This window comes from Gouania willdenowi, chromosome 12, assembly GCF_900634775.1.
Source record: "Gouania willdenowi chromosome 12, fGouWil2.1, whole genome shotgun sequence".
Lineage (NCBI taxonomy): Eukaryota > Metazoa > Chordata > Actinopteri > Blenniiformes > Gobiesocidae > Gouania > Gouania willdenowi.
Genome location: NC_041055.1, coordinates 20,317,318 through 20,331,446, shown reverse-complemented (window position 1 = coordinate 20,331,446; position 14,129 = coordinate 20,317,318). Strand labels below are relative to the sequence as shown.

The window sequence follows — 14,129 nt, the reverse complement described above, 5'->3', positions numbered from 1 at the left end:
CAAGGTAGGAAATGGAAAGGGTGAGGAAGAGTTGATCATTTTAAAGTGAGATGTGATGATGTAGTTGTGTATATGGTGACAAGTGTGAAGCTTGGGTATAATGTGGTGGCTGTGAACAGAGGGAAGGAGTGAGTGGTTATACCTAAAACAGGTATTTAGTTTAAACCAACTAATTGCACATTGTATATTTTATATTGCTGTTGTGCTTTACTGCTGCTTACCCGCCCTGTACTTTTTGTTTTACTTGGTTGTGTACGGGTATATTTAAAGTTCAATAAATGTTAAAAGTTCTATTGGTGTAATGAATTTAATTTCTTATATATACATTTATATCATATTAGTGTTTCAATTGTCTGTCATAATCAATGTGCTTTAAAAAAAAGTATATCTGCCTCAAATATCGGCTTCCAAAACCGGCTATAGATATTGGCATCGGCCTTTGAAAATCCCATATCGGTCGACCTCTAACAACAATATAGTTTTAAATGTCAGATTACAAACAAGATAAGGTCAGGCCCCCGGTAGCACATTATTTACAACATATGCTGATCAGGCAGACAGGCACTAACTCTCTGTTTGGACAGAAAGCATTAATGGATTATTGTCTGTGTGGAAAAAGACAATGATTGTGATTTCGTCAATGGTTCAAACTAGTTTGAAAGTCTGCGATGCAAACAAGACCAAAACAGACTATATTACATGGTAAGACTCCTGAAACCCCAGAACAGTAAAGACTGTCCAGGAACTTAATTTTCAAATTAATTATTCACAAAGCCACTAATCCAAACACGCACACATGCACACACACACGACTTCAGCTCAGTGTCTATGATCGGGTTGATGTTTAGCCATCATTCTTTCCTGCACTTTTTTAATCCTGCAGCATTTTCTGTCTTGTTCGTCAAAGTGAACATGTGTGTATAGTCGATATTTGTCTCTGTGTGTTTGTGTGTGTGTGTATGTGTGTCAGTCCTGCCCTTTGTGGGCTGTTATGGACTCTTGTATCCAAGGAATTGATTGTTGCTGAAAAGTTCAGACCTCAGTTTTTGTAGGGATTCCTTTGAGGTATTTCTTCCTTCCAAAATAAAACAATCTTTGCTGTTTTGTCTCCCTTAAAGACAGTGTGTTTTACATAAAGTGAAGGTAAATCATTTCAGTACTTGGTTACATTTTACTTTGGCAATGAGTCTGAAACCCTTCAGATGTTTTTTGGTCAGTCTGCAGCCATGACTCAGTACTTTACACTGCTGGTAGGTAACAAGGAATAATGCCATTATTATTTTACACATGTTTATCTGTCTTCTGTACAGTAGATTAAAAATGGCTATAACGTGTGTTTTTCAAGTTAGTATTTGTGTGATTATTGGTGCTTGCTGAATATAGATATTTGTCTTTGTGACCTGTTACATTTAGTTTTTTTTTCCTGCAGCTGGACTGTCCACTAGTAATTGTGGTCATTTTTATTGCCTCTATTGGCGGAACGTTTCATTACGGATACTGTTTATCTGCGATGACCTCCTCCTCTCCTGTAAGTTTCCTACCACACAAATGTCATAAGACCAGACCAAAAACTGTATTTCAAGAGCTTTCATTGTTTCCTTTGGGGGAACATGGCTGACCATATTTCAAAGAGTTAAATTTTAAATATGTTACATTAACAACTCAGAATTCATCCCTCTTCTAACACACTCAGTGACCTCAGTATCTGAGAAAACAAAGCAATCACATTGTTTTAAATACATTGTATATCATCTTAACTCATTGACCTCCAAAGACGTATAAAGACGTCAATTGTGTTTTTCGACTGGGGTTGCTAGGAGAGTGGACTATTGAGTGTCGCGATGGTGAGAGAAAACGATCAAAAAACGGGGCAAGCAGTGACACTCGGCGTGTCTGGGAGAAAGAGGAAGTTGCGTGTGGGGAGAATGACGGGGGGGGGGGGGGAGACTTGGAGGAAGGCAAAATAAAAACAATTTTGCCATCAAAAGCCTAGTCTCAGTGTTGTTTTTGTAGTTTTATACAATGAAACCAATGTTGAGGTGTCCCTAAAGCAAAAAAAATTAGCTTCAAAGTCATTAATAGGTTTTTTCAGAAAAAGGCTTTTTTCTCAGCTTTTTGTCACAATTTGTGTCAAACTTGCCTTTATTCAACTGCTGATTACGGAAGAACTAAACAAGCTAGAAACAAAAATATATATTCTGATGAAAGTAGAGACTCTAATATTTCAGAATTTGTTTTCATTGGGTGCATTCTACCAGAAAAATCTGAAATTTCTAATATATCTTGTGTGGTGTTATTCCTGCAACATCCTCCTTTCTTTTGGCTTTTTAGAATTCAGTTTGTTGCCACAGTGACAACAACAACACCCTAAAAGTGATCCAATAAACATCCAAACAGGGTTCCGACTGCAGGTCATGCATTTAGGGAGATGACGTGTGATATTTTGGGGACTGTTTTGATTGGAAACCATGGATCCCACCATCCATTCACAGTTGGGGGCGTGGCTTCTTTTAACAGAAAACCCAAAAAACAAATAAAATCAAGCAACTGGAGAAATCAGTTTGATTTTTGAGATTTAAAGGATTTAGGTGAAGTTCTGCTTACGTCTTAGTGCCAGATACTACTGTGCACCATTAGTAGCCTAAATGGATCCATGCCTTGACGGATAAAGAAAATAACCACCTAGTCAGTTTTAAGCAGGGGGTCATAATATTATAGATAAACAACCAGTTCAGTGTGCCACTGACTAACTTTTTATGTTGCAGTTCCTAAAGATATTGATGAACGAATCAATCTTGCATAGATACAACGTCCAATTGGAAGCGTCGCAGATCTCGTTGATTTGGTCCTTTACGGTATCTATGTTCTGTGTCGGGGGGTTACTGGGGAGCCTTGCTGCTGGACTCCTGGTTTCAAAGTTCGGGCGGTTTGTGCACAGCATCACCAATAATGTTTATTTTAATAACTAATTCATCCTTCTTGTTCTAATTGTGTTTTTATTGTCCCACAGGAAAAAATGCCTCCTGTTTAACAATTTTTTGGTCATATCTGGAGCTTTGTTGATGCTGTTCAGCAAAAAAGCCGCGTCATTTGAGATGATCATAGTGGGACGATTTTTATATGGCATCAGTGCAGGTAAGATGAATACAAAATAAAAGTTTGTATCCTTATTTGTGTTACAGGAATGAATTGTGAAATATTGAGTGTGTAAAAGCAGCATTCCTCCTTGTTCTCATGCAGGTGTCTGCCTCACAGCACACCCACTCTACGTCCTTGAATGTACTCCTAAGAGGCTGAGCGGAATGGTGGGGGTGACCTTGTCAACCTCTGCTTCCTTTGGGAGGTTTTGTGGTCAGCTGCTGGGGATCAGGTGAAATGACCAACCTCATCCATAATGTGTGGAGTCAAGAAAGGGTCAGGAGGTTCAGTATGATCACAGCTCCAGTGTGAGCTGACAAATGTTTGGCACTGTGCACTTGACAAGTATTATAATTACATCGTGGTATCTAATAACAAAACCACAGATGACGAAGGTGTCCATACCCCACTCGTTGAAGACACCTGCTCTGCATATTTTAGATCAGACATAGGCAACTGGCGGCCCGTGGGCCACATGCAGCCCTGGGTCTAATTTTATGTGGCCCCCAAAGTAAACGTACAAAATGACAGAAAAATACATACACAAAAGCAAAGATACATAAAAGAATACAAGGAAAATACAGTAAAAAGACAAGAAAAACACAGAAAATACTCCAAATACAAACAAAACTACGACGAAAATGAACAAAACGAAAACAGTAATACACAAAATTACTCAGAAAAATATACAAAATTACAGAAAATGTCAACGAAAGTACAGAGAATGTCAACAAAAGTACATAAAATTACAGCAAAAGTGCACAAAAGAAAAACATGAAAAATGACTCCGTAAACACAGTACTAATAAACAAGCAAAACGACAACAGAAATACACAAAAATTACTCCAAAAAAATGCAAATTGACAGCACAAATACACAACATGGCTCCAAAAAAAACATATACAGTATTTTACAGGAAAAATACACAAAAGGACAACAGAAATGCACAAAATGCCTCACAATGAGCAAGACAACAACAACAAACATACACAAAATGACTATAAAAACTCACTGTTCTTTCCTGTGTTAATTATTCTAAATGCTGACATGAAGGTTGATCATGTGGCCCTCCGATCAAACAAACACATTTTTGTGGTCCCCCTGTGATAAAAATTGCCTATTTCTGTTTTAGATGTTTCTCTGCTCAAACACAGTTGAATCGAACAATCGTATTGTCGTCCATCAGCTAGGATTGTTAAAGAAAGACCAAATTATTGATTAGAAAATGAATGAGAATTTTATTTTGTAATAAACCACATTATATGTAATGAAGAGAAAACCTTTTGACTGGAAGTCCTTTTAAAGTTATGCACACAAATATTACTTTTAACCAGTTTCATTTCAGCAATGTTGAGGATTGTAATAGCTTAAATAAATAAAAGAACTCAGAAAGCACCTTAATATCCCTTTTCCCAGATATTGGCAGTTATCTGGATCAATGATCCTGATCATGGTATAATCATTCACATTTTAAAAGCTTGTAAGAAATGTATATCCCCATTAATAACAATGCAGGAGGGCCAAATGTATGGGCACTCCCAAATCGCAATGAAATGCACAATCCAGGTCGATTCCGGATGAAACTCATGAGGTTATTGAAGAACCAAATCAACATTACTGAGTCCAATTTCCTAAAGATTGGACAATTACAAACCAAGACATAGATTTTGGAAATTTCGCCAATCCTGACTGATCTTGATTTTTTTTAAATTTTTGAATCGGATCCAGATTCACAATATTGATCCAGATGCCCTCCAAAATTTAATGGAATCTTCCACTGAATAAAGTCTAGCTGTGGTTAAAATTTTGCCAAAATCTGTTACGTGCTTTTGACATAATCCTGCTAACAGTCAAACAAATATATAAATGAAAGCGCTCATGCAGCACAGACTTTGGAGAACGGCCAATCAGCAAACTTCAACCTGCTGCCAAATCAACATTCTGGATCGGATCCGTACGAAACTTGACATTTTGATAGAGATCACAACCCAGCATCAATCCACCAAATTTGAATGAAACCAGAACTTATTTAAACTGTATAGGAATTTTTGAAAGTCGGAAATGGGCTTTCCAATGTTAATTTAAAAAAATATATAAATATCATCCTGCAAAATCTTGAGGATGATCTTGAATGAAATGATGAAGATCTGATGGAGATCAGTGTTCCAATTGTTTCCATGCAGACAATGGTAGAATCAACTGTGATGATGTCAGAATTCCAAAATGTGGATGGGAAAATGAATGGGAAATATATATATATATATATATTTCTTTTGGTTGGCAGAACATCACTATTTAATCACCTGTTCCTTGTCTCATTTATCAATTTTCCTGAAAATTTCATCAAAATCTGTTCAGAACTTTCCAAATTATCATGTACACAAACAGACACACAAACAAACATGACGACCAACATACGTCCAAAAACCGTTTTCGAAAGCAATAAACTCCAGTGAATCCATCCATTAAATGTGAAGAAAACCGTTGCTGTCTGTTTCTCAATTACAACAAGACCCTCTAACAGCACCTTTGAAGTCAGCATAAACAATGAAATCATACAAGTAGTAAAAGAGACCAAATATCTTGGAATTATTATTGATAACAACCTTAAATTTCAAAGTCAAGTCAAAAATGTGTGTAAAAAGGTCAAATCCAACTTGAACTGTTTTTGCTTCATCAGGAGGGATCTGTCCCATCAGGCCGCCCTGCTATACATGCATGCAATGATTTTTTCACATCTGTCCTACTGCATCACATCCTGGTCACAAACCTCCTCGTCCACACTCAAGCCAGTTGTTTCATTGTACAAACAGGCAGTCAAGGTATTTGATAGAAAACCTATGAGATGGCATCACTGTGACATCATTCATAGACATAATCTTTTTACTTTATAAATTTTAGTACTCTGAAATTGGTCTTTAAATGTTTGAACAGTCATGTGTCGCCGCTGTTCTCAGCTCTCATTGTTCGGCGTCAGGACTCCCGTAGACCCAACACCAGAGCCTCGGTCAGTGGGGACTGTGTTCTCCCAAAATTTACAAAATCTTTTGGACAGTCCAGTTTCTCTTTTAATGGATCCAGCCTGTGGAACTCTCTGCCCACTGATTTAAAACTGCAGACTGACATGAACAGGTTTTACAGAGGTCTGAAACAATGGCTGAAGTCAAGTCAAAGCTGCTCACATGGTAACGCTTTATGAAATGTATCCTGATGTGTATTGTTTACCCTTTAAATAGTGTAATGTGTATTGTATTGCATTGTGTATTGTGAAATGTGTTGCCTCCTATGGACAGGTGTTGCAAATTAGCAGTTTTGCTATAACACTGAAAACGATGTATCTGGTTTGTCCAATGCAGTTGTTATGTCCATATCAAATAAACGAATAAATAAAATTCATTCATCAGGTGGAAATTATTTAAAATTCATGCATAATTTGTTGTGCTCGCCACTTTTTGTGTATTTGTTAGATTATCCGCAATTTTTCCTAATCTGTATCTGCTTTAATATGTTTTACAACTTGCACTTATAGTGAGTTACTTGGTACAGAGGAGAACTGGCCTTGGTTACTTGGATTCACTGGTTTCACTGCGTTATTCCAGCTTGTCACCCTTCCCTTCCTGCCAGAGTCTCCCAGCTTCCTGTTGTTGCAAAGTGGAGACCATCAGGCCTGTGAGAAAGGTGTGAGTTCCGAGATGTTGCCGTTTGAACTTTAACAAACTTTACCAATCTGAGGTGTTACTATGGTTTTTCTGGTGTTTCCTCAGCTTTAAAGCGTCTGCGTGGTGACAAAGACTACAGCAGAGAGGTGGAGGAGATGCTGGAGGAGAAAGCTGCTTTACAGTGTGTTCGCAGCCGCTCTGTGTGGGAACTAATTCAGGATCAAACAGTTCGCTGGCAGCTCATAACAATTGTTATCTGCTTCATCACGCTGCAGTTTAGTGGGATTACAGCGGTGAGTCATATGTGGGTTTATGTGTAAAGAATAAAACTGGAGGTCAACTTTCAAAAAGCTTTTTATTCTGTTTTTTTCTTACTATACTTTTTATGGCATTGAGCTTTCCATTAATGATAACTGATGAAGCATGCCATCTTTATTTCAGGTGTACTTTTATTCTTCAGATGTGTTTCGTACTGCAGGAATGCCAGAAGAGAAGTTACCTTATGCAGCTGTAGGAACTGGACTATGTGAAGTGTTCACCTCTGCAGCCTGTGTAAGTCTCATTTCACACCTGAGCTTTGTTTTCATGACATCCTTAAAACCCACCTTTTTACACAAGCTTATTTTAACAGCTAATGCTTGTTTTTAATCCTGACTTTTTAATAAATGTTGTGTTGTATTGTAATTATGCCATCCAATGTCGCACTTTGAGGTTTGGAGTCAAATGTATAGTGCATTACAAATAAAATGCATTATTATTATTATTATTATTATTATTATTATTATTATTATTATTCATCCATCCATCCATCCATCTTCTCCCGCTTAGCCGTTTCTGGGTCGCGGGGGCAGCATCCTCAGTAGGGAGGCCCAGACTTCCCTCTCCCCGGCCACTTCCTCCAGCTCTTCCGGGGGGACCCCGAGACGTTCCCAGGCCAGCCGAGAGACATAGTCTCTCCAGCGTGTCCTGGGTCTTCCCCGGGGCCTCCTTCCGGAGGGACGTGCCCTGAACGCCTCACTAGGGAGGCGCTCAGGGGGCATCCTAATTAGGTGCCCGAGCCACCTCATCTGGCTCTTCTCGATGCGGAGGAGCAGCGACTCTACTTTGAGCCCCTCCCGAATGACTGAGCTTCTCACCCTATCTCTAAGGGAGAGCCCAGCCACCCTACGGAGGAAACTCATTTCGGCCGCTTGTACCCGTGATCTTGTTCTTTCGGTCATGACCCAAAGTTCATGACCATAGGTGAGGGTTGGAACGTAGACCGACCTGTAAATAGAGAGCTTCGCTTTTTGGCTCAGCTCCCTCTTTACAATGACGGACTGGTGCAGACTCCGCATCACTGCAGACGCCGCACCAATCCGCCTGTCGATCTCTCGCTCCATCCTTCCCTCACTCGTGAACAAGACCCCGAGGTACTTAAACTCCTCCACCTGGGGCAGAACCTCATCTCCAACCCGGAGAAGGCACTCCACCTTTTTCCGGTCGAGAACCATGGACTCGGATTTGGAGGTGCTGATTCTCATTCCGGCCGCTTCACACTCGGCTGCGAACCGATCCAGTGAGAGTTGAAGGTCACGGTATGTTGGAGCCAACAGGACCACATCATCTGCAAAAAGCAGTGATGCATTACTGAGGCCCCCGAACCGGACCCCCTCAACGCCCTGACTGCGCCTAGAAATTCTGTCCATAAAAGTTATGAACAGAATCGGTGACAAAGGGCAGCCCTGGCGGAGTCCAACCCTCACCGGAAACGATTTCGACTTACTGCCGGCAATGCGGACCAGACTCTGACTCCGGTCATACAGGGAACGAACAGCTCCTATCAGGAGGTTCGATACCCCATACTCCCGGAGGACCCCCCACAGGAATCCCCGAGGGACACGGTCAAATGCCTTTTCCAGGTCCACAAAACACATGTGGACTGGTTGGGCAAATTCCCATGACCCCTCAAGGACCCTGCTGAGGGTGTAGAGCTGGTCCACAGTTCCACGGCCAGGACGAAAACCACATTGCTCCTCCTGAATCCGAGGTTCAACTATCCGGCGGACCCTCCTCTCCAGTACCCCTGAATAGACCTTACCAGGGAGGCTGAGGAGTGTGATCCCTCTATAATTGGAACACACCCTCCGGTCCCCCTTCTTAAAAAGGGGGACCACCACCCCTGTCTGCCAATCCAGAGGCACTGCCCCCGATGTCCACGCGATGTTGCAGAGTCGTGTCAGCCATGACAGCCCCACAACATCCAGGGCCTTGAGGAACTCCGGGCGGATCTCATCCACCCCCGGAGCCCTGCCACCGAGGAGCTTTTTAACCACCTCGGCAACCTCAGCCCCAGAGATAGGAGAGCCCACTCTCGGGTCCCTGGGCCCTGCTTCCTGATTGGAAGGCGTGTCGGTGGGATTGAGGAGGTCTTCGAAGTATTCCCCCCACCGATCCACAACGTCTCGAGTCGAAGTCAGCAGCGCACCATCCGCACCATACATAGTGTTGACGGTGCACTGCTTCCCCCTCCTGAGACGCCGGATAGTGGTCCAGAATCTCTTCGAAGCCGTCCGGAAGTCGTTCTCCATGGCCTCACCAAACTCCTCCCATGTCCGGGCTTTTGCCTCGGCGACCGCCGTGGCTGCACTTCGCTTGGCCCGTCGGTACCTGTCTGCTGCCTCCGGAGTCCCACAGGCCAAAAAGGCCCGGTAGGACTCCTTCTTCAGCTTGACGGCATCCCTCACCCCCGGTGTCCACCAACGGGTTCGGGTATTGCCGCCACGACAGGCACCGACTACCTTGCGGCCACAGCACCGATCAGCCGCCTCAGCAACAGAGGCACGGAACATGGTCCACTCGGACTCAATGTCCCCCGCCTCCTCCGAGACATGGTTGAAGTTTTCCCGGAGGTGGGAGTTGAAGCTCCTTCTGACGGGAGACTCTGCCAGGCGTTCCCAGCAGACCCTCACTATACGTTTGGGTCTGCCAGGTCTAACCGGCATCCTCCCCCGCCATCGGAGCCAACTCACCACCAGGTGGTGATCAGTTGACAGCTCCGCCCCTCTCTTTACCCGAGTGTCCAAGACATGCGGCCGCAAGTCCGATGACACGACTACGAAGTCGATCATCGAACTGCGGCCTAGGGTGTCCTGGTGCCAAGTGCACATATGGACACCCTTATGCTTGAACATGGTGTTTGTTATGGACAATCTGTGACGAGCACAGAAGTCCAGCAACAAAACACCGCTCGGGTTCCGATCAGGGGGGCCGTTCCTCCCAATCACGCCCCTCCAGGTCTCACTGTCGCTGCCAACGTGAGCGTTGAAGTCCCCCAGCAGAACGAGGGAATCCCCAGAAGGAGCACTCTCCAGTACTCCCTCTAAGGAATCCAAGAAGGGTGGATACTCCGAGCTGCTGTTTGGCCCATAGGCACAAACAACAGTCAGGATCCGTCCCCCCACCCGAAGGCGGAGGGAGGCTACCCTCTCGTCTACCGGGGTAAACTCCAACGTACAGGCACTAAGTCGGGGGGCAAGAAGTATAGCCACCCCGGCCCGGCGCCTCTCACCATTGGCGACTCCAGAGTAGAAGAGAGTCCAACCCCTATCGAGAAGGCTGGTTCCAGAGCCCTTGTTATGTGTCGAGGTGAGACCGACTATATCTAGTCCGAACTTCTCCACCTCGCACACAAGCTCAGGCTCCTTCCCCGCCAGAGAGGTGACATTCCACGTCCCTAACGCTAGTTTCTGTAGCCGGGGATCAGATCGCCAAGGCCCCCGCCCTGGACGACTGCCCGATCCACACTGCACCGGCCTTATATGATCCCTCCTGCGGGTGGTGGGCCTACGGGAGGGCGGGCCCACGTCGTCCTTTCGGGCTCTGCCCGGCCGGGGCCCGTGGGCAAAGCCCCGGCCACCAGGCGCTCGCACTCGAGCCCCAACCCCGGGCCTGGCTCCAAGGTGGGGCCCCGGTAGCGCCAATCCGGGCGACGTGAACTGCCTTTGTTTTTTATTATACATATATGGCTATTGAACCGCTCTTAGTCGGACCCGTCACCTGGGACCTGTTTGCCTTGGGAGACCCTACCAGGGGCATTAAGCCTTTCAGTTTGAGTTTATCTGTTTGTTTCAGGCTAACAAAAAAAATCTCAAACATAAATCACAATTTAAAAAAACACTGAAACTGGCAGAAGCAAAAATGCTTATATGTCCGACATAAATTATAACATTCAAGTTACCTTTTCCAATAATACACACAAAAGAAATGCAAGCATTCAACAAGTACATTTGAGTTGCCTTTTTTCAAATAATGCAAACAAATAGTGTATGACTAATTTTTCTTTCTTTATCCACATTATTCCACAAATGAACCCCTAGAACAGACAGAAATCTTTGTTCAACATCTAATCTTGCTTTTGGTAAAATAAACATAAATTGATCTCGTAGGTGTGTAGTGAGAAGTATTTTTGAACGCCTTCTGGAAGAGCATTTATTTTTGTCCTGCTTTGTTTATCAATCATACAACCTTTTTTTTTTTTTTTGCAATAAAACAATACACTTTATTATGGTTTTACAAGTGGTTCCCCAGAGTTCTACACAGTGCGTCATATATGGCAGTATCAAAAAAGTGTAAATAAGGCATTGGACAACGCACCAAATGTTTTTGACATTTTGTATAATTTATATATACTTTGCCCTAGTGACTTGAGTTACATTTCAACTGATGCATTATCGCTGATGTCTAAACGTCTTATCATTTCCCAGTGTATGCTTATCGAGAACACGGGCAGAAAAGTCCTGATGTTCAGAGGTTACATCGCCATGGCACTCACTCTGGCTCTCGTCACCATCACTCTGTACTTTCGGGTGAGTCATTTCAGTAAAATCCAGCCGACGTTTAAAGCACACTCTATTGCAGAGGGTGTTAATAACTTGTGATAATTGACGACAACATAAATGTGTACCTCATCTTAGAGCCACGTCTCTTGGATGCCGTACTGCAGCATGGTTCTCATTTTCGTCTTTATATTCTTCTATGCGATTGGACCAGGTAGATCATTCTTTTACAATTTGAAAACAAATAAATTTAAAAAAATCATTTAATTTCTATGTCCATGCATATGCTGGTTGGAGGGGGTTGTATTGGTATAAGCAACAGAAAACATAACGTATACCAACTTACCGGGTTTTTCCTATTACAATTGAATTACAAATATTTTTTATCCTCAGAAAGTCGATTACAATTACGTTTTCAATTATTAAAGTTCAATAACAATTCATCACAATTACTGAGCCTGAAATAAATAACTGAATAAACGTTAACCTTCTGCTTGTGTTAGCTTTCTGTGAGCATTTCTTATGAAAACAGGTCCTAAATTAGTTGTAAAATACACTAAAACATCTCTTTTCTTTCCTATCTGTTAGTTACCTTGTTAGGCTTCTTAATCAATGAAAATATAGGTTTTAATATTTTTGGTGTGTGCGTCTGAGCCTTTTTTGTGTCAGTATAGCCCTAGATTTAAATTGTTTTGTAATGATAAAATGTGGGAAAGCTTGATATGAAACTCATTTTAATAATTATTAACTACATAGAAATGTAACATGGTTGCCCATTTTTGCGTTGAATTATATAATTCAAATTTTTTTTATAGAATTTTCATGGCAATTACAATTACAAAGTCAGTTATCCCAATTACAATTTAATTACGATTAAGACAGCAACATATTTTTAAAATTACCATTACCAGTATAATTACGACGTAATTGTAATTTATTATCAATTACGTGATTACAATTATGATTTACCCTAACCCTGCCAGCTTAAGATAATACAACCTTTTAATATTTAATATTACTGATAACTTCCATGTGTTGTGTTGCTGTTCTTGACACCAAGGTGCTGTAACAGCTCCTCTTCCAAGTCAAATCTTCCCTCAGGCGTTCAAATCAGCTGCTTACACAGTGGCCTGCACCCTCTCCTGGACAGTCCTGTTTATGCTTGGTCTGCTCTTCCCACTAATAGTGGTAGGTGCTCTTTCTATTCAACACTATTTAATCAAATCTAACAGTCAAAACCTGACGATTAATCGGTGGTGTGACTCATCACTGCATCATTTTTTTCCCCCCAGGAGAGTCTGGATTACTTTTGCTTTGTCATATTCCTGGTTTTCTGCTTGGCCTGTGGAACGTTTGTGAAATTTAACATCCCTGAGATGAAGAATCAGACCGCTCTGGAGATCGCCGCTGCTTTTGAGAGAATGCACGGCAAATCTGGAGAATCAGAGACGAAAACATCAATTGATAATAGTCTTTATGAGACCAAACTTTGAGCCAACATAATAATAATAATAATAATAATAATAATAATAATAATAATAATAATAATAATAATAATAATAATAATACCACTCATTTGAACATCAGCACCTTTCAGGTCAATCAAGGTCACTTAACAATACATAATAAAACCACAACAGCATAGTATAAAATCACAATAAAATTTAAGCTAAAACAGTATAAAAACAACAAAAGTGAAGCTAAAACACAGAGACAGAGCAGTGGGGGTCAGGTGGGAAATGCTGTTTTAAATAAGTGGATTTTAAGTCTGGCTTTGAATTGTGAGAATGAGTCCATGTTCCTGAGATCCAGAGGTTGTGAGTTCCAGAGCCTCCTGAGGGAGGGACGGAGGCGATTAATGCTACGGAGGTGGAAATATGTGAACCGGGTGATATTATTGAGGTGGGATTTGTAGGTGCTGTCGAGGATGACACCCAAGGAGTCGTCGATTTGGATGGAGAGTGTTGATTTTGTTCCAATGAGGAGAACCTCTGTTTTGTCACTGTTGAGTTATAGGAGATTATAGTTTTAACCACGATTTAACTTCTGTGATACAGTCTGTAAGGGATGCTGGGGGGAGGGTAGAAGATGGTTTACTGGTGAGGTAGAGCTGGGTGTCATCCACGTAAGAGTGAAAATGAATATCAAATTTATGGAAGATATTTGCCTAGAGGGAGGAGGTAAATAATGAAGAGAATGGGCCCCAGGGCTCAGTCCTGGGTCCCACCTGTAGTGACAGAGGAGGGGTTTGATTTAAAAGATTTGAGCTAATTGAATCACTATTTCTGACCTGCACATCATTTTTGACGTGGGCGTTTTTAAATCAAAACTTAAGATCACATTTATTTAGGATGGCTTTTAATAAACAGTAGTGTGTCGATCTATTTATTACAACCTGTGAGAAATACCTTTGATGAAAAAATAATTAAGCCCTTGAACCAGGTTTGGGGTCAATTATATACTTATTATAAACTGTTACAGTTCTATGGCTTACACATATGTAGTTAATAATGTG

General features: G+C 41.9%; 1 protein-coding gene across 2 annotated transcripts; it reads left to right on the top strand.

Annotated features, from left to right (window-relative positions):
- Positions 1-1,126: 1,126 nt before the first annotated feature.
- On the top strand, positions 1,127-14,129 carry slc2a11l (solute carrier family 2 member 11, like). Of its 2 annotated transcripts, none has more exons than XM_028462869.1 (12): positions 1,127-1,250; positions 1,430-1,528; positions 2,766-2,917; positions 3,011-3,135; positions 3,241-3,370; positions 6,668-6,816; positions 6,903-7,090; positions 7,239-7,349; positions 11,543-11,644; positions 11,753-11,828; positions 12,675-12,802; positions 12,907-14,129. In XM_028462869.1, exons 1-12 carry the CDS (start codon positions 1,203-1,205, stop codon positions 13,105-13,107), a joined length of 1,509 nt encoding a protein of 502 aa, XP_028318670.1. In that variant the 5' UTR covers positions 1,127-1,202; the 3' UTR covers positions 13,108-14,129. The 2 variants fall into 2 exon arrangements, with proteins under 2 accessions (XP_028318670.1, XP_028318668.1); XM_028462867.1 differs by having other exon boundaries at positions 2,766-2,926.